The following is a 20738-nucleotide window of genomic DNA, read 5'->3' as shown; positions in this document are numbered from 1 at the left end:
ATTTCTACATTTTACAAAATTTTCAAGTGATTTTGTTAAATCATCAATATTGTTTTTTAAAGTAGTTTTCTCATTAGAGATGGTATCAAAATCATTTTTCAAAACAATTTTTTTTTCTTTAATTCTTCTACATTACTAGATAAAGATGCAACAGATTTTTTTAACTTATTATTTTTGGCACAAACTTTTCTAAATTCATCTTGTAGTTCATGGAATGCACTTTCAAGTTCTTCATAAAGAGTAGTTACCTCATCTTGAGTAGAGTCTTCATCTTCAAGAGCGATGAGACACAAGTTGGCTACTTCATTTTTAATTTCATCACTTGAGCTTTCATCTTCACTTTCTCCCCAAGTTGCTACCATGGCCTTCTTGTTTCTTTTGTAGTTTTTTCCATGATTTTTTAATTTTAGACAATCCATCTTCATATGTTTAGGATTTTTGCACTCATAGCAAATAATAGGTTTTTTCTTGTTATCTTTGTTGTACTCTTTCTTGAAAGGTCTTCTTCTTCCATAATTGTTTTTCTTGAAGTGCTTTTTGATGTTTCTACTACACATGGCATAGCTTTCATCATCATTGGAGTTTTCATGTTCTTCTTCATTTGATGAGGCTTTGAATGCAATTCCACTTCTCTTTTTGTTTTCAACATCCTCATGTCCTTTCATGGTGATCTCATGAGTCATAAGGGAACTCATAAGCTCATCCAATCCAAGTGTGGAGAGATTTTTGACTTCTATAATGGCGATGACCTTTGCTTCCTAATTCTTTGGTAAACACCTAAGAATTTTTCTCACCAACTCACTATTAGTATAAGTTTTGCTAAGAGATTTCAAAGAGTTTACAATTTCAGTAAATCTAGTAAGCATACTTGAAATAGATTCATCAGAGTTCATTTTAAACAATTCATAACTATGAACAAGCATATCGATACGAGATTCCTTTACTTGGTTTGTACCTTCATACGTTACCTCAAGTTTGTCACAAATTTCTTTTGCCGAATCACAACTTAAAATTCTATTATACTCCTTAGAGTCTAATCCACAAACAAAGGTGAGTTTGGCTTTAGCATTGGCTTGCAATAATTTGTGATCCCTCTTATCACATTCATCTTCAGTTTTAGGTACACTAATGTTGTCTACTAATTTGGTAGAAATTTTTGGACCTTTGGTGACAATAATCCACATGGCATAATCAGTGGCTTATAGGTATAGGGTCATCTTATCTTTCCAATGACTATAGTTGTTTCTGTCAAACAAAGGTGGCCTATTAGTAGCTTGTCCTGCAGCAGTGCTAGTGCTAGCTAAGGTTGCCATGGATTAAAACTCCCAAATGGTTAAATCTAAAGCAAGAGTCTAGGCTTTGATACCAATTGTTACCCAAAAGACAACCTAAGAAGGGGGTGAATTAGGTTTTTACAATTAATTATAATAATACTCTAATAAAAATTATGACTAGCACAATAGATAAATATAATTAATGAAATGAAGATAATTAAAACGAGTGATCTAACAATTATATCAATTAATGATTTTGGCACAGTGAAAATGTGAAATATAGCTATGGCAATTTAAATAAAATAAAGAGATAAGGAAAAGAGAGGCAAACAGATTTATAGTGGTTCGATTTCAACTCGGCCTACATCCACTCCTCAAGCTTCACTTGAGATTTTCCACTATACTCTAGCTTCACATGGTGCTAGCAACCTTTTCACAAATTGAGCAATCATCCACGGATTTTATACAGACTTTCTAAATCAAGAACACTGAGTGTACTACACTCTTACAAGGTTGAAAAGAAGGTGTTTTTGCTTTCACAGAAAGTTACAAGAATTATCTCTCATAGGTAGATATATAAAATGAAGCTTTGATTTTTCTAAAAACCTCACATAGGAAAGATGAGCTTAAGGTTATAAGGCTCAGTGTATAATTACTGAGAGAAAGATGTAAATAAAAAATTGAAGAACACTTCTCAGAGAATTTTTCAGAGAATAGATGAGAGTACTTATAGATAAAAGAATGTTTTCTGGATTTCAGTAAGTAAGATGTAGTTGTTGTGTGTTGTTCACTCAAACTCTAGTATATAGGCTCTGGTATACATATATATCATAAGGCTTATAGAGCCATTGAATTCATTTTAAATATAAACCATTCCATCATTACTGATTTGAACTTATAGAAGACAAAGCTTGGTCCGGAACATCTTTATTTTGAAAAATGGCCGTTGTAGCACAGATCCATTAAGAGGATAGGTCGATCTGAAGCAGAACTGGGCAAAAAAGCCTTGGCCGGATGTCCATCCGGACGTCCGGTGCTTGACAGTTTTGAACCGTTTGAACTGCTGCTATGTTGGGCTGTTTGAACTTATGTTTTGGGCTGTTTGATCTTTTGTTTTGGGCATGGTTTTTGGGTTGAAATGAACTCCTAGTTTAAGAAAATATTAAATACATTCTAATAACATTTAGGATAAAAGTTTAGATAAGAAATAATGGTGTAAAATAAATTTTGATTCTATTTTTCTCTTTAAAATAAATTAAAACATAATTGATTGAATCATTAAAATAAATAAGTCTAACAGAACACTATCTCCTTAAGATAGATTTGTCCTCTCTCAGGTGCTAACAGATTATGGACGTCTATCTCTCAGAATGAAATGATCTACAACAAACAGAAGTAGCACTACAAACTGTTTGTACAACGAACACACTTTATATTTATACTCTTTTTCACAGGAAAATTAAATGCAACAAAATGCAAAGAGCAATAGCAAAATTAGAACGGAAAAAATTGAATGCAAAATCCAAATAAGAGACTGACTATTTATAAGTGCACTGGTGGCTTTTTAGATTTGAATCCAATAGGTAACAAACCTATTTGAACAGGTATAGTACTTGTTCGATACTGTTCGAACAGGTAAGGAACCTGTTTGGTTTGAATTTAAACAGATGCTGAATTTGTTCGGGTTGAATTTAAACAGATATAAACCTGTTTGGGTGAAGGAAAAAATCTGGACACCATTTCGGAATTAATTTCAAAATTCAAATTCCAAAAAAAAAAAAAAAGGTAAGAATTTAATTTTAGAAAAATAAAATTCAAAAAGTTTTTGGCCCAAGAAGATAAGCATTGGGCCAGACAAGCCCAACCCAACCTCACACCATGCACCCGTGCCCAGCCAGCCTGCCCGACCGGACGAATAGCAGCGACGGTGTGCATGTGTGTGTTGTTTTGCATCCAATGGGTCTAGCCCACTTTGCCTATAACCTCACTCTTCTACAAAACTTGGGTACCCCTTGGGGCTCTCCTCAAGTTCCAAACCCAAGGCTTATAAACCCACACAAAGTTTGCCTACCAAAGCAATGTGGGACAAATCTTAATTCCAGTCTTCATGGAAATTTCACCAAAAATACCATTTCTATGGAGCTCACTTTGGCTTCAACTTCCCATTCACTCGATAATGGTTTTGAGCAACTAGATATACTGCATGAATCACAACATGGCATAGAACGCGTTACCACCAATACCCGCTATGACCGGTACTTGGGACCTAGTTAAATTATAATCCAAAGTTATCGAAAAATTCTGTTTCTGTACAGAATTTCCTCAACCATTCTAACACTCTTCACTCTCCAAGGACTATTTTTTATATTAGTATGGGCAATGCAAGGTCGTCTCTTATAAGAAGTGAGTTTTTCAAGATCCATTTTTGCTTCCATTTACATGAATAGATTCATACATAGTAATGGCTCAAGATTTTTGAACACCTTAAAGCAAACATCATAATAAGACTTTATATCATTAGGTTTTTGAAAAATCGAGCACTTCAATAGTAAATTTTTTTTCAAGATTTTCTTGATAGACCTTAGGCGATCAGCTAAGTGACTTATTAGTTGAGCTACCTTTATTCGTATATGCTCAAATACACTTATGTTGTCTTTCACAACTCTAATTAGTAATTGTTTGTTCGTTATCAGGCACTAACACTCATCGGGCACTTCTTAACATGCGTTGGACACTTGTCCAACGTGTCCTATTATTTTTTTTTAATTTTTTTTTTAGATCCGGACACCCTTTGGATACTTAAAGGACACATGTCCATTACTTAGATATGCATAAAACTAAACCTAACGAATAAAGATGAAAGAAAATTAATATAGATTTACAAAAATTAGTATTATATTGAGTTTTTTTTATTATTATCTTTGAATGATATATTTATATATATAATATATAATAAATACTATATATTTTGTGCGTATCTCCCACATGTCAAGTGTTATATTTTTTGAAAATTGTCTTGTCCGCATATCCATATCCCATGTCCATGCTTCTTAGATTTCTATTATAATTTATGCACGTTGCATTTAGTTTACAAGAGGTAAAGAGTATTAGAAAAAAGAGAGAGAAACCAGATCAAAACTCCCACAGCATAATATTTTAATGAAAAAAGGACACGGTAATAATTTTTCATGTATAGAGGCCACAAAAATATTTTTTCATATAGGAAAGACACAATTACCATGCGTGGCTCTAAATGTACCTCAAAAGTTTGTTTGGATACCCCAATGTTCAAATTTTGTTAAATATCATTATATCCTTCAATAAATTACCAAAGTGACCAAACTGTAAACCTAACTCCGGCGATCTCCTCTTAACTCTGGTGTTTTTCCGATCAGAATTTCTAGCTACAGTTAGTCGTTCCCAGAACCTTCTTCATTGTCGTCTGTAATCAACCTCTCCTTCTCCTTTTTCTTCTTCCTCTTTTCTATACCCTTCTCGTTGCCATCTCCTCCTGCTCCCCGTCGCCGCCTTTATTCTCCATAGCTTCCATTTTTGTCTGCCACTGCGATCTCCACGAATGCAACCTCCTGTCGCGACCTCCCTTCCCAACCATTCTCTTTTCCTTTTCTTTTTCTTTTTCTCCTCCACCTTCTTTCCCCTTTCGAAACCCTAGATCTGAGATTCAAATCTAAGGTTTCGGGAGGAGAAAGAATATGGTGGAGGAAAAGGAGAAGGAGGAGAAAAAGAAGAAGAAAAAAAAAGATGTGAGGCTGTGAATGAAAAGAACAGGATCGCAGACTCCACTACCAGAGGTGGTGGGCGTTCAGAAACGAATATGGTAGTGACTGGTTGCAGAGAGTGGTAAGAGGGGTTTCAAGGGAGTGGCAATGAGGAGCGATAAAAACAAGAGGGACTACAACAAAAATGGGTTTTTATGACATACAATAAATGCAAGCCTAATTTTTTCACTTTTACGACTTTCTTTTTTTGTTTGTCGTAAATAATATCCTAACCACGACATGTCTATTGGTTAGGTTGTTAATGTTAATAATGGTGATTTTCTTACGACTTGCAATATTAGCCGTAAATAATAAAACTTTCTATGACATTCAAATGGCATGCCATTAATATATCAATTATACATAGCACACAAATGGTAGTCGTTAAAAACATTTTACTTCTCACGGCACAATTTATATCATGAGTAGTATGACTAAGGGGTTGTTTGTGATGATCTAAATAAGTACACTTTTTGACTTTTTATGAAATATGGGTCGGATGTGAAGTGATATTGTAGAGAGATAATGTAATTTAAATAAAATGATGTGACTTAAATAGGATAGTGATTTTTTAACTTTTAAATTTTTTTTAAGAATGCCAAACCTAATCTAAAAAAAATGGTGCCAAATAAAATATGATCCGATGTGAATCACCAAAAATATATTCACTATGTTTGGTTTCATTTTTCTAAAAACAGTTTTTAGAAAATTCTGCTTTCTTATTTTTCGTGTTTTTTTGTTTTTACTGAATTTTTTTAATATTTTATGCAAATTTTTTACTTTTTAGACACACCTAACATAAATACACCTAAAAAGTAAAAAAATTGTAAAAAAAATCTTTTAAAAATTCACTAAATACCATAAATATAAAAAAATATAAGAATTCAGTACATTTTTTATATTTTTATGTATTTCTTAATTTTTTAAAATATTTTTTCACATTTTTTTTACTTTTTAAATACATCTAAGTAAGGTACATCTAAAAAAGTAAAAAAAATGTTGAAAATTTTAAAAATATTCACTAAAAACAAAAAACCATAAAAATCAAAAAATTCAATTTTCAAAAAACTTAATTCAGAAAACTCAAATCAAACACATCGATTAGAGTTACTATTAATTTTTTTTTAATCAAAATACAAACTCTTTGCCTTCTAATTGGTTTCTATAGAAAAGTGGATGTTGCAAAACCTAGAAGAGAGGGAGAGTGAGAAGAGAGAGGGTTCGAAGGGGAGATTGGTTTAGCGGCGCGAGACTTCGACCTGGAGCAGTGCTTTCCCTTTGGCGGCGACAATTCTTGAGGTATGTTCGGATTCCCCCTCTCTCTCTCTCTCTCTCTCTCTCTCTCTCACACACACACACACACACTCACTCCATTTGTTCGATTAATTTCTCTGCTTACATAGCGAGAATATTTACAAGTGGAAGTGAAGAATTTGGGAGCCTCTATTTACCCATCATCAATTCTCTCATCCCACACCATTTCTTTATTCACACCACACAATTTCTCAATTCACACTATTAAATTCCTCAAACCCCATTATCTTCATCATTTTTTACTAACCAGAACCTCAACCCCGACCACTTCCACTGCCGGTGCGGGAGCCTTCTCCCTTAGCCGTCACCTCTCTTTACCACCTACTACCTACCTGGATCTCTCTCTCTCTCTCTCTCTCTCTCGCTCACACACACACACACACACACACCCCTACAATTTCTCACTCTCTCAATCGTGATCGCAATATCACGATCTACTCTCTTTGTCGGGCTGCGGAGGTGGTGGCGGTGGTTGGATGTTTTGGGGGAATGAGGTGGTGATCTCTCTCTTTCTACAATCTGCGATTTCTCTCTCTCTCTCTCTCAATCACGATCTATTCTATTCATCGGTCTGCGACGGCGCTGTAAAGAGGGCACTGGGCAGACGCGCTGAGATGAAGTTGGGGAGTGGGTAGCCAAGGCAGAAGGGGTCACGGAGGAGACGGTGGTGGTGGCTGGTGTTTTTTGGAAAATGAGAGGAGTGGGGAGTGGAGGAACCTGCGGAAGAAGATGGCTAGGGAAGGTAACCGGGATGGGTGGGGCGAGGGTTGGCGGTGTGTAAAATGAGAATAAATAAAAAAAAAAATTGAAAAATGAGAATTGCGGTGTCCTTTTTGGTAATTTCCTAAATGGGCAAAATGAGAAAAAAAAATTGAAAAATGGTGTGGGATAAGAGAAATGGTGGTGTGTAAATAGAAGCCCCCAAGAATTTGTAGGTCGAATCTGATATGAATACATGAGACCAGTAAAACTCAGCACTTGAGTTAAAGAAAATATCATGAATTTTCAAAAAAATAAAAATAAAAAATTAGCAGAAAGTAGCAAAAAATCGGTGATTACCTCGGGGAATTTTTTATTATCAGAAATTAGCAGAAAATCGGTGATTAAAAATTCTGTTTTTCTTCTTCTTTTTCTTTATTTTTTTATTTTTTTTATTAATTTACAGAAATTAGCAGAAATTCTCGTTAGTTTCTTTAGCTTTCTTTTGTTTACAATATTGAGTTGGTTAAGTAGCTTTTGGTATCGTTTACGTTTTTGGGTTTATGTTTACAAAAATTTTATAAATTATTTTTTGTTTATTTTTAAAAAAACATAAATTACAAATGCGTTTGGTTGAACAAAATGTGTAAAAAATTTTAAAAGCATAAAAATTAAAAAATATGTTTGTTTAGGTCTAAAATATTTATATTTATTTTTATTATTTATGACAATGGGATCGCATATAATTGAAAAATAATTGAAAAAATATTATTTAAAAAAATTAATTGAAAAAAAAAATTATTTGAAAAAAAATTAATTAAAAAAATAATTGAAAAAAAATTTAATTGGGGAAAAAATTATTTGAAAAAAAATTTTTTTTAAAAATTATTTGAAAAAAAAAATTGAAAATTGAAAACATAAACTTATTTTTTGAGTTTATGTTTTTTTCTCAAATTATAAATTGAGATAATCATTTATAAACTAAAAAAATTATCAAACAAGTTTTTATGACAGTTTTTAAAATTTTTGTAAATATAAACTAAAAATTAAAAACGGAATGATTACCAAACAGGCCAAATAGTCATATATGAGAATCGATCAATTGTTCGAAGAGGGTTTGAAGGTGGATTCACTGTGTTATTTGTTTCCCTATTAGAACATGGAATCAAAACAAAATATATTTTACTACTGCACCATAATCTGGAACCAATTGATACACTACATGGCTTTAATGCACTGTATATTCTTTGTATAATATTTGACACCAAATTTGAAACTCTTACCAAAAAACTAGAAGGAATCTAAGGTCGAGTAATCAGAATGCCTAACAAATGTAGTTTAAACATCTGATTCGAGAAACCAATTTTAAACCTCAAAACTACCTAAGGATTAGAATTTTTCTAGCCTTAGTTCAAATTTCTCTAGCCTTTACTTATTCTGAGTCATCAAATAGACTTCAGAATTTCTCTTAACAGAGATCTGGATGGTAGTACAAGGGCAACCAGAAGTTTGCTGTACTTTGTCATGGTGGCTCACTGCTCGTACCTCTATGATTTAGCCTACCCTATCAATGTTCTCCCAAACTTTTTTTTATTAAAATTGGGTTGTGACAAATACAATCGGGTCGAGTAATTTGCCATCCCTTATATGCAGTTGAAATTTAGCAGAATCTCAAATAAGAGACAATCATGAGACTTCAACGGAGATTTGCAAAAGATACTCCTAATTGGGCAATTATATGCATTATTGCAATTTTTCTATTAATAGACACATTTAGATTCTCAACCCATTTAATAGAGGCACAATTATAGCAGAGTTATAATTGTACATAAACTTCAATTTTTTCAAAGTTCTAATTGAATCAATCAAAATTTCGTGTTCTACCATGCTAGTGCTGCTGCTGGCCATTCATTTCTTCTTTCCCCCTTTCCCCTATCAAATCATCCCAAACAGTGATTATCACAAATTTTTTTTTGGGTGAATAGATTTTCACACATCATTTTTATGTTTAGCAAATTTATCTTTTAATAGAAATGAATAAACATTTGAAAGAGTAACACATTTTGTATCGTTTTCATTTTTCGAAAAACATATAAAATTATTTTGGCATACTGCTTTCGTAATTTATTATTATTATTTTGGAAAGTAGTCCGTTTTTTACACCAAAAAATTGTTTTAACATAAAAATGAAAATGATACAAAATGGTGAGGGGAGGATGATGGTGTCAAGATGGTGGGGTGAGGGAGGGTGGTTAGTGGAGGGGATTGCTGGGGAGGGGAAACGGAAGGATTGTCGGAGAGTAGGTGGTCTATCTTGAGTTTGGTCCTGGGTGGGTCTTAAGATTGGTTCTCAGGTATTTAATTTTTTTTAGAAACTTTTTTTAAGCATTATTGCTTCTTTGATGTTCCGAAGGGTTAGTTTGGGTGACCCTTTTTGTCTCTCCAAATTGTTGTTTGTCCATAAAATAGAGCAGAGGTTAGATCTAAGCCATTATTTGATTAATTATACAGGCCCACCCTACTTTTCTGGTAATCAACTGTTAATACCCCTGAATCCAAACAATAATGTAGCTCATGGATTTATGTGGAGGGGGTGAAAAAAGAAAAGAAAAACAAGTAGAAGCTATTAGCTTTAATACTTATTTATCTTCATTTTATGGCATGAACAGACGTCAGATCTAAGCCATTATTTGCGTTTTGTCTTTTGATGTAGAGTAGGCAATTTAGCTTTAGTACTTATTTATCTTTATTTTATGGCATGAACCTAGACAGATTATTCCAATTATTTGAACTTAGTGTTTTATGCTTTGTCATTGTGGTTTATCATGAAATATTTTTTTGAGGGGATATTTTTCTTGGTTTCTTGCTGAGAAATATTGTCACGCCCCAAATTTTATTACTCGGAAACATTACCAAAACCTTTAATTCAAGTCCATTTTATTAAATACATTTATTGTTACAAATAACCATTACATTGAGTAATAATAATATTGTTCTCTCTCGAATGAATACAACCACAATACATGTTAACATTCACATTGAATTACACATAAATCTCTCATTTACACTATGACTTGTAAAAGAAAAAAAAGCTCTTCAAATCTTCATTCCGGCGTTCCAGACTTCGTTCCTGAAAATGATCAAAATAAATGGGATGAACACGAAGTCCAGTAGGAATCTTCCTTGATTCTAAATAATAAGATCATTAGATACATGTGATCATGAATGCTAACAAGTAATACATGTACATTTAAGATGTTCTGTCATATTCGAAAATACAATATATATATATATATATAGGAATACCATTTTCCTAAAAAAAATCCACGAACAACTTTTCAAAGAAATGATTTTTTTTTTTTGTTTCTATATGATTCTAGTATAGTTTTCAAAAGTTCTATACAAAAATCTCTTGTTGACATTACCAAGAAGTCTAATTATAGAAAATAATCATTCTAATATAAGTCATAACAAATTATTATCCATTATAACCACATTAGATGAATCTACACAATCCCACATATTCAACTATACACCATTATGACTATTTACCTACCATTATCCCAATCACACGTGTAAATCTCGTTATAATCGTTTCACATAAACCAAATATAAACTGGCTCCATTACCAAGCCACATCATCACACAACCACGCTTTACTGGTCATGAGCCGGAAGGAATGCGGAACCTCACCTTTTACCGGTCACAAGCTGGAAGGAACGTGGAACCTCACCCTTTATCGGTCACAAGCCGAAAGGAATGCGAAGCCACGCTTTGCTAGCTCAAATACGACGGGAAACGGACCCTAAAACAACATCCCAATCCGTCCATTCCTCAAGTCATTACCCATTATGATTTGTGGGCAAAGCCAACACATCATTCATTATTTCCGTTACATATTAGCTTAATTACACATCCACCATATGATAAGGATTTATTCACATAACAAGTACTCATCATGTTCCACCACATTCTTTATTATTTATCAAGTCATTCATTGTTACAATTCCGACAAAGAAAAACAATAACAACATTCATTGTTTTTATCCCAAAATAATCTAACAACACATCCACCAAAAATATAAAGGCTCATCTTTAGAAGTATTCACACTTCTTGTGTTCCAATTATGTCTTTACTTTTCCTCATCAATTCTTCATCTTTAACATTGCTCACAGAATTGTCCATTACTTGTTCTCCGCCTCCTGTTCTTTGGTGCGACAATGTTTCCACTATGGCTTTGGCCTCCAATCTGGTGTTTCACGCACATTCCAAATACATGGAAGTTGATTTCCATTTTATTCGAGAGAGGGTTTCTTCTAAACAAATTACTCTCTCTTATCTTCCTACATCTGAACAAATTGCTAACATTTTTACTAAGCCTTTGCCCTCTTCTCGGTTTCACTATCTTACAGCCAAACTAATAGTGTTCACTAGCCCCATTGGTTTGAGAGGAGGGGGGGGGGGGGGGGATGATAAGAGTATTGAGGAGCATGGACACCATCATCAAAGTCAACATTGAAGCCTCAGCTAAAGCTGCAGTCTTCACAGACTAGGCGGCTGCCTCAGCTTAAGTTGTAGCTACAAAAGAAGTGCCAACCTCATCCCAAGCATGTGCAAAGCCGTCATGCTAGACCACATGGATCAAGATTAGTTTAAAATAAAAAATAGATATGGTTATGAGAGTGGTGTTAGTTAGATATGCTGGTATAACAGAATTAGTTAGAAGAATTGAGCATAAATATCTATTAGAGAAGTTTAGTGTGTATAAATTGTATATGTGTGTATGTACAAAGTGTGTATGAGTTGGTTACATTGTGAAAATATATTTTAGTTAGTTAGACATATATGGTTTGGCTGTTAGGAGTGGTTAGTAAATTCAGTTAGGAATCAAGATTGTATTGTGTATATAAACGATAAATTTGGCAGATTAAATTTGGGCACACTGTGTTTCCATGAGAAAACCTTTCACCTCTGAAATTACCTCTATTCCCTCGAGCAGAGAAACGACCTCTACTATAATTGGAACTTGAACTTTTAGAAGCAACATAGGAAACACTAGGCTCTTGTGTTTGCAATTTCTTTTGCTTGGACCCTATGTGAATCGACTCTGAGCAAAGAAGGGAAGAGAGCTCTTCCATGGAGATAGCTTTGGATTTCTCAAGCTTCCATTGTACAACCACAGTCATCTGGTTTTCCTCAGAAAAGAGCTTATATTGCTTTTACACCATCTGTCTCATGTGACTCCACTCCATGGTAGCTTGACCCAGCTGCAACAGATCACATGACTACTGATTTGAGTCATCTTCAAGTTTATGAACCTTATCAAGGATCTGAGCAGATTACTGTTGGAAATGGCCAAACATCATCTATCATGCATATTGGTAAGCGTATTCTTCCCACTTCTCTTCATTCATTCCAACTCAATAAGGTGTTACATGCTCCTATCTCATCTAATTTGGTATCTGTGCATAAGCTCACTAAAGAGAATAATTGCAATATTACATTTACTGATTCCTCTTTTGTGATTCAGGACAATAACACCAAGGCCATTTTACACAAGGGCCTTAATTCTCATGGCCTCTACCATTTTTCTCCTGTTCAGTCATGTCACTCTCCTTCATTGTCACATGCTGCTACTGTATTTTTCAGTCCTACTGTGTCTACTGTAGAGTCCATTTGGCATAAACGACTAGGTCACCTGTCTTCCTCTAAGTTTGCACATATAAAGAAGCATTTTATTTCTTTCATTAATAAAACCAAGGGTTATGTCTCAACCTTGTCATGATTGTAGTGTTTCCAAAAGTCATAGGTTTCCATTTTCACTTTCTAATTCAACTGTACAAAGACCATTTTCTCTTATACATAGAGATGTGTGGTGGCCATTTACCTCTTATGTGTCTTCTTTAAATACTGTGTGTTATTTGTTGATGAATTTACTAAGTTTGCATGGCTTTATCCTTTGTGCTATAAAAGTGAGGTTTTTTTTTTTTTTTCCCTAAATTCCTAGAGTTTAAAGCATTTGTTGAGAATCAATTTTCTACAACTTTACAAGTGCTCAGAACAGATGGAGGCACTGAATTTGTTAACAAGGCCATGACCAAATTTTTACTAGCACATGGTATTCTTCATCAAACCTCTTATCCTTAGACACCTCCTCAAAATGGTGTTTCAAAGAGAAAACATAGACACATCACTGAAACCGTAATAGTCGTTCTTTGTCATTCTTCTGTTCCTCTTCAATACTGGTTTGATGCTATTTTTGTCTCTACATATCTCATTAATCGAATGCCTAGTTCCAAACTCCATCACAAGTCTCCTCATGAGTTATTGTTTCATCAACCTCGTTCTTATGACTCCATGAAAGTCTTTGGTTGACTTTGTTATCCTTGGCTCAAGCCCTATGTCACTCACAAACTTCAGCCCAAATCAATTGCTTGTGTCTTTTTGGGTTATCATCCATCAGCTAAAGGCTATCGGTGTTTGGATCCTCTCTCAGGGAAAGTCTATCTCTCTAGATATGTGTCATCTTTCATGAAGATGTTTTCCTTTTCACTCAACAATCTCAACCTGCTTCTTCTGCTTCGTCTTCTCTGTCTCATATTCACTCATTTTTCTGGTCTTCTTTTATGTCTCCTTTCTAGATCTCTTTCACCAATTGCTTCTAGCCCTTTTGTTACACGTGTACCTATTGTTCCTACTCCTATTGACTCTATTTCTATTGAGTTGCCTCTTCCTCCTCATCTTCCTTGTTCTCTTAACACACATCCCATGAGTCTCATTGCCTTCTTTCTTCTTCTCACACTGATGTTTCTTCTAATTCAGAACCTGCCAGTTATAAGCTGTCTCTTCAAAGTCCTGTTTGGACTGCTGCTATGCAAGAAGAATATCAAGCCCTTATGAAACAAGGGACTTGGTCTCTTGTCCCTCCTCCTCCCTCTAAAACCCCAATTGGATGTAAATGGGTTTTCAAAGTCAAAAAAAATTCTGATGGCACTATTGCTAGGCATAAAGCTAGGTTGGTTGCCAAAGGTTTTTTGCAACAAGAAGGGATTGATTATAATGAAACTTTTAGCCCAGTGGCCAAGCAACCCACTATTAGAGTTTTGCTTTGCATGGCTTTACACTATCATTGGCCTCTTAAACAGCTTGACATAAGCAATGCTTTTCTCCATGGAATCTTGGCTGAGGAAGTTTATATGTTCCAACCTCCTGGTTTTTCCAATCCAGCTTATCCTCACCATGTTTGCAAGCTTCAAAAAGCCCTTTTTGGCCTCAAACAAGCCCCTTGAGCCTGGTATTCCACTCTCTCTCAGTTTTTGCTTGGACAAGGGTTTGTCAACAGTTATTGTGACAATTCATTGTTCATTAGGAAATCATCTTCCTCCATAACCATTTTGCTTGCTTATGTTGATGACGTTCTTCTTACTGGGAATAGTGCTGCTCATATTCAGTCTCTTATTCAACAAATGCAGAGTCTTTGCTATGGAAGAGCTAGGGCCCATTTCCTATTTTTTAGGTATTTCTATCAAGTCAGTAGCTCTTATGTACTCTCTCAATGCAAATATGCATCTGAAATTCTTGCCAAAGCTGGTATGAATTCTTGCAAACCTTGCAACACTCCTATTGCTGTCAAGCCTTCTACAACTGCTTTAGATTCTCTACCTTTTCATTAGCCTGAGCTGTATAGAAGTTTGGTAGGAGCTTTACAATATTTGACTATAACCAGGCCCGATTTGTCTCTGGCTCTCAATCAAGTTTGTCAACATATGCATGCTCCATCAAATGGTCATTTTGCTGCTCTAAAACAGATTCTTAGATTTGTTCAAGGTTCTCTTTCACATGGACTCACAGTTCAGCCCAGTTCCTTTACTTTTCAGGCTTTTTCTGACTCTAATTGGGAAAGAGACATCTTCGATAGGAAATCTACTTCTGGCTATTGTGTTTTTCTAGGCTCTAATTTGATTTCCTGGTTTGCTAAGAAGCAACCTACTGTCTCCCGGTCCTCTACAGAGGTTGAATACAGATCTTTGGCACATACCACTGCTGAACTTAGTTGGCTACAAATGCTTCTTGTTGACTTCGGCATTGCTATCACTGCTCCACCCATTCTCTGGTGTGATAACCAATCCGCTATAGCTCTTGCTTCTAACCCAGTTTTCACACTCGATCAAAACACATCGAAGTGGATTGTGATTTTATTAGAGACAAGATCTCTGCCAGAAAACTTGTTCTTAAATATATCCCTACCGATGATCAAATTGCTGATATATTTACAAAGCCCTTATCAGCATCCATATTTTCTTCTTTAAAGTCCAAGCTTCTGGTCACTACTCTTCCCATTAGCTTGCAGGGCTGAGGAAATAAAGTCCACAAGTGCTGAAAAGACTAAGCTAGCAACTGTCGTAGCCACAGCTCAGGTTGTAGTCATTCCTAATGAAACAGAGGAAGTTTAGCGTATATAAATTGTTTAGGTGTGTATTTACTAAGTGTGTGTGTCACGACCCAAACCTGCCTCTATAGGTTTAGCGCCATGATCGGCCAGTAATCATAGATTACCTACGACCTCTAAACAAAAATCCATTTAATATAAAGTACGGGGCTTAGCGGAAGTCTAAAATAACATAAAAGTTATCCATTGAGCCGTGCGTATATGAAAAGGACTTCATATCATAAGCAAATATTCACTCTTTGTATTTAAACATCACATCTTATAGTTATACAAAACCCCAAAATATACGTAAATACAAAATCACTCTGATAAGCAAAAAGGGGTTCAACTAGCATGGCTCCACATGAGCCTAGTTACTTCACTTGGAAGCTCCTCAAAAGGCTGATCGGGGTAGACTTAAGGCTTTCTTAACTTTGATGATCAGCTTGCCCACCTACATATATATATATATATATATAGATAAATAGTGAGTTAGGGCCGAGTGAATAATAACAGAATAAAGAGGTTATATGAATGAAGTTCGATAACATTGCCAAACCAAAGTTCATTTCAGTTCTCAATAATCCATTAACTTCATCATCAATGTCATTCAATGTCAATTTGTGTGGCACATCCATGAAGTAATAATATTCGATGACAATGGACCACAATGGTCTAACACTAAAGATCTCTGTGTGTTAATCAATCCAAAAGCCATGGTATTGTTTCCCCTAGGCAAGGGCCTACGTTCAATGGATGCCATAAAGCCATTTCAAAACAGAATTTCATTCATTATGAGAAAATAACGTTTCAATAAGCTATTCCATCAATTATTATTACGTTTCAATAACTCATTCAATCAATCATATATCAATTTTGATAGCAATAACATTTTCGAAAGTAAACATAACCTGAACACATCTTTGTAAACTTATTACTCACAATGGGTTATGTTGTCGCTAGGCCTCGAACGTCCACTTATACAAGGCACATAACAAACGTACAATTGGAGTACCATTCGATAGTTAATCTACTTAATTAAATTGTCTTCATGTGTTTCTAACTCATTCCATGTTTATATGAGCTCAATTGGTACCTAAGAGTACTTAAAATGACATGATAATGCAAGTATGCACTTAGAAGGATTAGTCAAATTTTGCTGGAAACAGGGTCTTCGCTGGAGTGCAACCTCCTTCGCTCGAGCGGGGGTTCAAAAATAAGGGTGGTCGCTCGAGTGCAACTTCTGTCACTTGAGCGGTCTGCAAACTTGGCAAAAGCACTGGTTGCATGAAATTTCCGCTCAACGGTCGCTCGAGCGGAAGACTGAGTAAGAAGGGTCCTCGCTCGAGCGCCACTTTGGTTGCTCAAGCGGTCTGTAAAATTTTGTAAAACTTCTAGGAGCTCGATTTTCACAATCGAGCGACACTTTCTTCGTTCAAGCAAACAGTGTGAATTTTGGAATTTCTAGAACTGTGTTTGAACTTCAAAGTTGGTATTCAAAGGTTCCAAACGCGTATTTTAGATACAAGAACATGGAAAAACATTATAAAACATGGAAACATAGTTAATTTGGGACCAATTGTTCAAAACCATGGTAAATCCTCAACCAAAATCTTCAATTTCAAGTTATAAAGCAAGTTTGACTTAAATTGAATGTATATTTCTTCAAAACATAATCAAGTGATATGAAAAGTATGAAAACATGAAGGACTCTTCAAATTGAAGTGTAAATGTGCCATGCATGTAGGAATTTCATGGATTCTAACTCAATTTATGCATGCATGTACGTAGTTCAACCCAATTCTTCCAATTCAAGCTAATTCATTCCTCTATTGTATAATTTCATGCAAATAAACTCAAAACTTAGATGAATTCAACTTCTACATGTTTTATTTACAAGGATTAGGGTTGAAGATCATACCTAGAGCTTGAATTCAAGTGTCTTATAGCTTAATTCTCCAATTCCCTTCAATTCCTTCACAATTCTTCTCTCTCTGTCTGTCTCTCTCTCTAAGTGTTGAGGTAACTCTCCTACTCTCTCATAATCTCAGCCAAGTGTGTATATATGAGCTCAAGACTTAGGCCTCGTTTGGGAAAAGACTTTTTTTAGTAACTTTTTGGCTTTTTGGCTAAAATATGATGTAAAAAAAAAACTAGTATGTTTGGGATGACTTTTTAAAATTTTACGAAAAGAAGTGCAAAAAGTACAGAGTAAAGAAAATCTTTGACTTTCTGGTATAAATTGTTGACTTTTTGATTTTTTTAGTGACTTTTGGACTTTAGGCTAAAAAGTGAGGTTGCCAAACGAGGCCTTAATTAGAGCCTTATATAGGGTATGATTAGCCTAGGCTAATTAAGCTTATTTATCGATAATTAATCCTATCCAAGTTATATTGATTCCAATTATTTTATTCTAATTATTTTGGTCTGAATCAAATTTTGATGAAAGTTGCCATAAAATTCTAAATATTCTAATTAGTCTATTAAGCTAATCAATTTCAGTTTCTGAAGTTGTCCTGGCTCTCAATTTCTGTCTCTAAGTTGTCAATTCGAATAGATATTCCATGTAATAACAAATAACTACAAAATTAAGCATGTAGTCACACAATTAAACACATAATCATGCAATTAGACTTATTGAAATAATGTAATGTAATAGTACGGTGGTCGGGGTCATCACAGTGTGTGAGTTGGTTACATTGTAAAAATATATTTTAGTTAGTTAGAGATATATGATTAGGCTATTAGGAGAGGTTGGTAAAGTCAGTTAAGAATCAAGATTGTATTGTGTATATAAACTCAGAGTGTAATATCTTTTGATTAATAAAAGAGAAGAAGAAAGAATCAGTTCTGGAAATTCATCATATATACGTCTTAACTATTAGTAAATTTGACTATATACCTTATTTTTAAAAATTTCTATGTCATATGTCTAGCTTAACATATTTTTTCCTTTGGTATATTTTTTAACATATAGTACAAAAATTTTAATTTTACATTTCATGTATCTCTTTGTATAGTAAATTAATTTACAAAATAATTTTGTTAGTGTTATTTTAAAAAAATTATTGCAAAACATTTACTTGCATCTCAAGTTTTTCTATTTAAATCTCATGAGTTTTATTGCTTAAAAAATCACTACTTACACTATCATTTTGAGAGCCTAGAAGAAAAAAAATGCAAATATTATTTCTTAAAAAAATTATAATATGAATTTATTTTAAATAAAAATTTATGTCTATTTTTTATTTAAATAAAAAATAGAATTGCCGTGCATAGCACTGCTGCACCGCTAGTATATTATATAATTTAATGATATAATGCGATACGATTTGATCTCCAATTAAGATTTAGAAACATTGGATTTGGAAAATGATCCCAAGAGGCCAATTCAATGGATGATTTTTAAAATGATAACGGAGACATTGATGTTCTTTCGTTTTAAAAAATAATGTCTCTGCATCGCCTATTCCAATTACCTATATGTTATCAAATGAAAAGACACAATGTATGTATTTCCATTTGAGAGTTGTCCAAGTACGTTGGCACTCAATAATTGATCATTTTACCCATTCATATTCCCAACATTGATCTCCAAAGTCTAAATATGTATATATACAAACAGCCATTCGGTTAGTGTCCCTGCACAGTCAAGTTAACAGCCATGTCATCCTCCAAGGTGAGCTTGAAGCTACTCATTGACACAAAGGCCCACAAGGTCCTCTTTGCAGAAGCTGGAAAAGACTTTGTGGACTTCCTCTTCAACATTCTTTCTCTTCCTGTTGGGACTGTAGTCAGGCTCCTCGCCAATACCAGCATGATTGGCAGCCTTGGAAATCTCTATGAAAGCGTTGAAAATCTGAATGAAACTTACATGCAATCTAACCAGAGCAAAGAGACTCTGTTGAAACCCCAAGCACCATCAAGTTCGGCACAAGTTGCCCTTTTGTTGACCGATGAAGTCTCTACCGTTAAGAAAGTGTACAAGTGTGGAAGCTGTCATCGATACATTGCTGATGAACCGCGAGCCATTTGTCCCAATTGCCGGTACACTATGTCCACTGAGATGACATGGGTTAAACCCAATGTGGATAACAATGCTTCGTCTAGTGAGGGCGGTGGCTATGTGAAAGGTGTGGTGACGTATATGATCAAGGATGATTTGGTGGTGACACCCATGTCTACCATTTCTGGTATTACAATGCTCAACAAGTGCAACATTACGAATATTAGTGCTCTAGAGGAGAAGGTTGTAACTTTTGGAATGGGTGAGGTATGTTTAAAAAAGTTTTAAGTATTGAAATTTTCCGATTGCATATGTTATTGGTGTAACAGTTGAAAATTTAAAAATTCTACTTACAGAAAATTTATCTTGATAATGGATTCAAAATGTTGTAACGATTTTAAAATTTTAAGCTTTTTTTATGGGTATTTTATTAAAATGGATGGTCCGAGGTTATCCACATATCTTTCTGGTAAAAAAATCTTGTACTATATTTTTTCTTGTTCGATGTACTAATATATTTATTTTTGATTTTGGTTAGGGTTTGAAATTGCTGAAAGCAGCTCTGGTATCAAAGGAAGTTTTAACTAGTATCTTCCTTGACGAGAAGGTGGCAGAGAAGGTGGCAAAGCCAGTGTAGGTTCGTATAATTGGAGCCTACAATCATATTAAAAAGCTTACCACAATTTTTTTTTGTTATGTTTCATGCTAGGGTTTGAAATTGTTGAAAGACGTATGAATCTGCAGTTTGGTTAGTTCAACTTGTAAGCAGGCTGCATTTTTGTGAATGACTTGCAATCAAAACATTCAGATCGTCTGATGTGGTTTGGAAAAGAAAAGAAAATGCTATTAGACAACCTGTGTTATCTCTTGCTCTATTTGGTTAAGCTGGAAAGAAAAGAAAATATATTCAGTGTGTTTGGTTTGAGTTTTCTGAATTAAGTTTTTTGAAAATTGATTTTTTTGATTTTTGTATTTTTTTTGTTTTTAGTGAATATTTTTTAAATTTTAATTTTTTTTTTTTACTTTTTTAGATGCACTTTACTTAGATGTGTCTAAAAAGTAAAAAATTTGTGAAAAAATATTTTAAAAAGTTAATAAATACATAAAAATACAAAAAATGAATTGAATTTTTGTATTTTTTTATATTTTTGGTATTTAGTGAATTTTTAAAAGATTTTTTTTACAATTTTTTTACTTTTTAGGTGTATTTATGTTAGGTGTGTTTAAAAAGTAAAAA

At 34.2% G+C, this 20738-nt stretch overlaps 1 protein-coding gene and 1 pseudogene across 1 annotated transcript; both read left to right on the top strand.

The window, feature by feature from the left end:
* LOC114288071 (ferric reduction oxidase 6-like) overlaps window positions 1-20738 on the top strand; it is a 187759-nt pseudogene that overhangs the window by 64213 nt on the left and 102808 nt on the right.
* Window positions 6157-20355, top strand: LOC114270465 (uncharacterized). The gene is made up of 3 exons (XM_028211979.2): window positions 6157-6352; window positions 19121-19768; window positions 20040-20355. Exons 2-3 carry the CDS (start codon window positions 19160-19162, stop codon window positions 20136-20138), a joined length of 708 nt encoding a protein of 235 aa, XP_028067780.2. The 5' UTR covers window positions 6157-6352; window positions 19121-19159; the 3' UTR covers window positions 20139-20355.

The sequence above is a fragment of the Camellia sinensis genome, chromosome 5 (genome assembly GCF_055761805.1).
Source record: "Camellia sinensis isolate YWXY chromosome 5, ASM5576180v1, whole genome shotgun sequence".
NCBI lineage: Eukaryota > Viridiplantae > Streptophyta > Magnoliopsida > Ericales > Theaceae > Camellia > Camellia sinensis.
The sequence above is the reverse complement of the archived record's forward strand: the minus strand, read 5'-3'. Positions and strand labels throughout refer to the sequence as shown.

What these genes read in the sequence shown, in the direction of transcription:
- LOC114270465 (XM_028211979.2), top strand. Translation starts at nt 19,160, where the DNA reads ATGTCATCCTCCAAGGTGAGCTTGAAGCTACTCATTGACACAAAGGCC. An exon ending in TAACTTTTGGAATGGGTGAG is followed by an intron (nt 19,769 to 20,039) that starts GTATGTTTAAAA and finishes GATTTTGGTTAG; the next exon opens with GGTTTGAAATTGCTGAAAGC.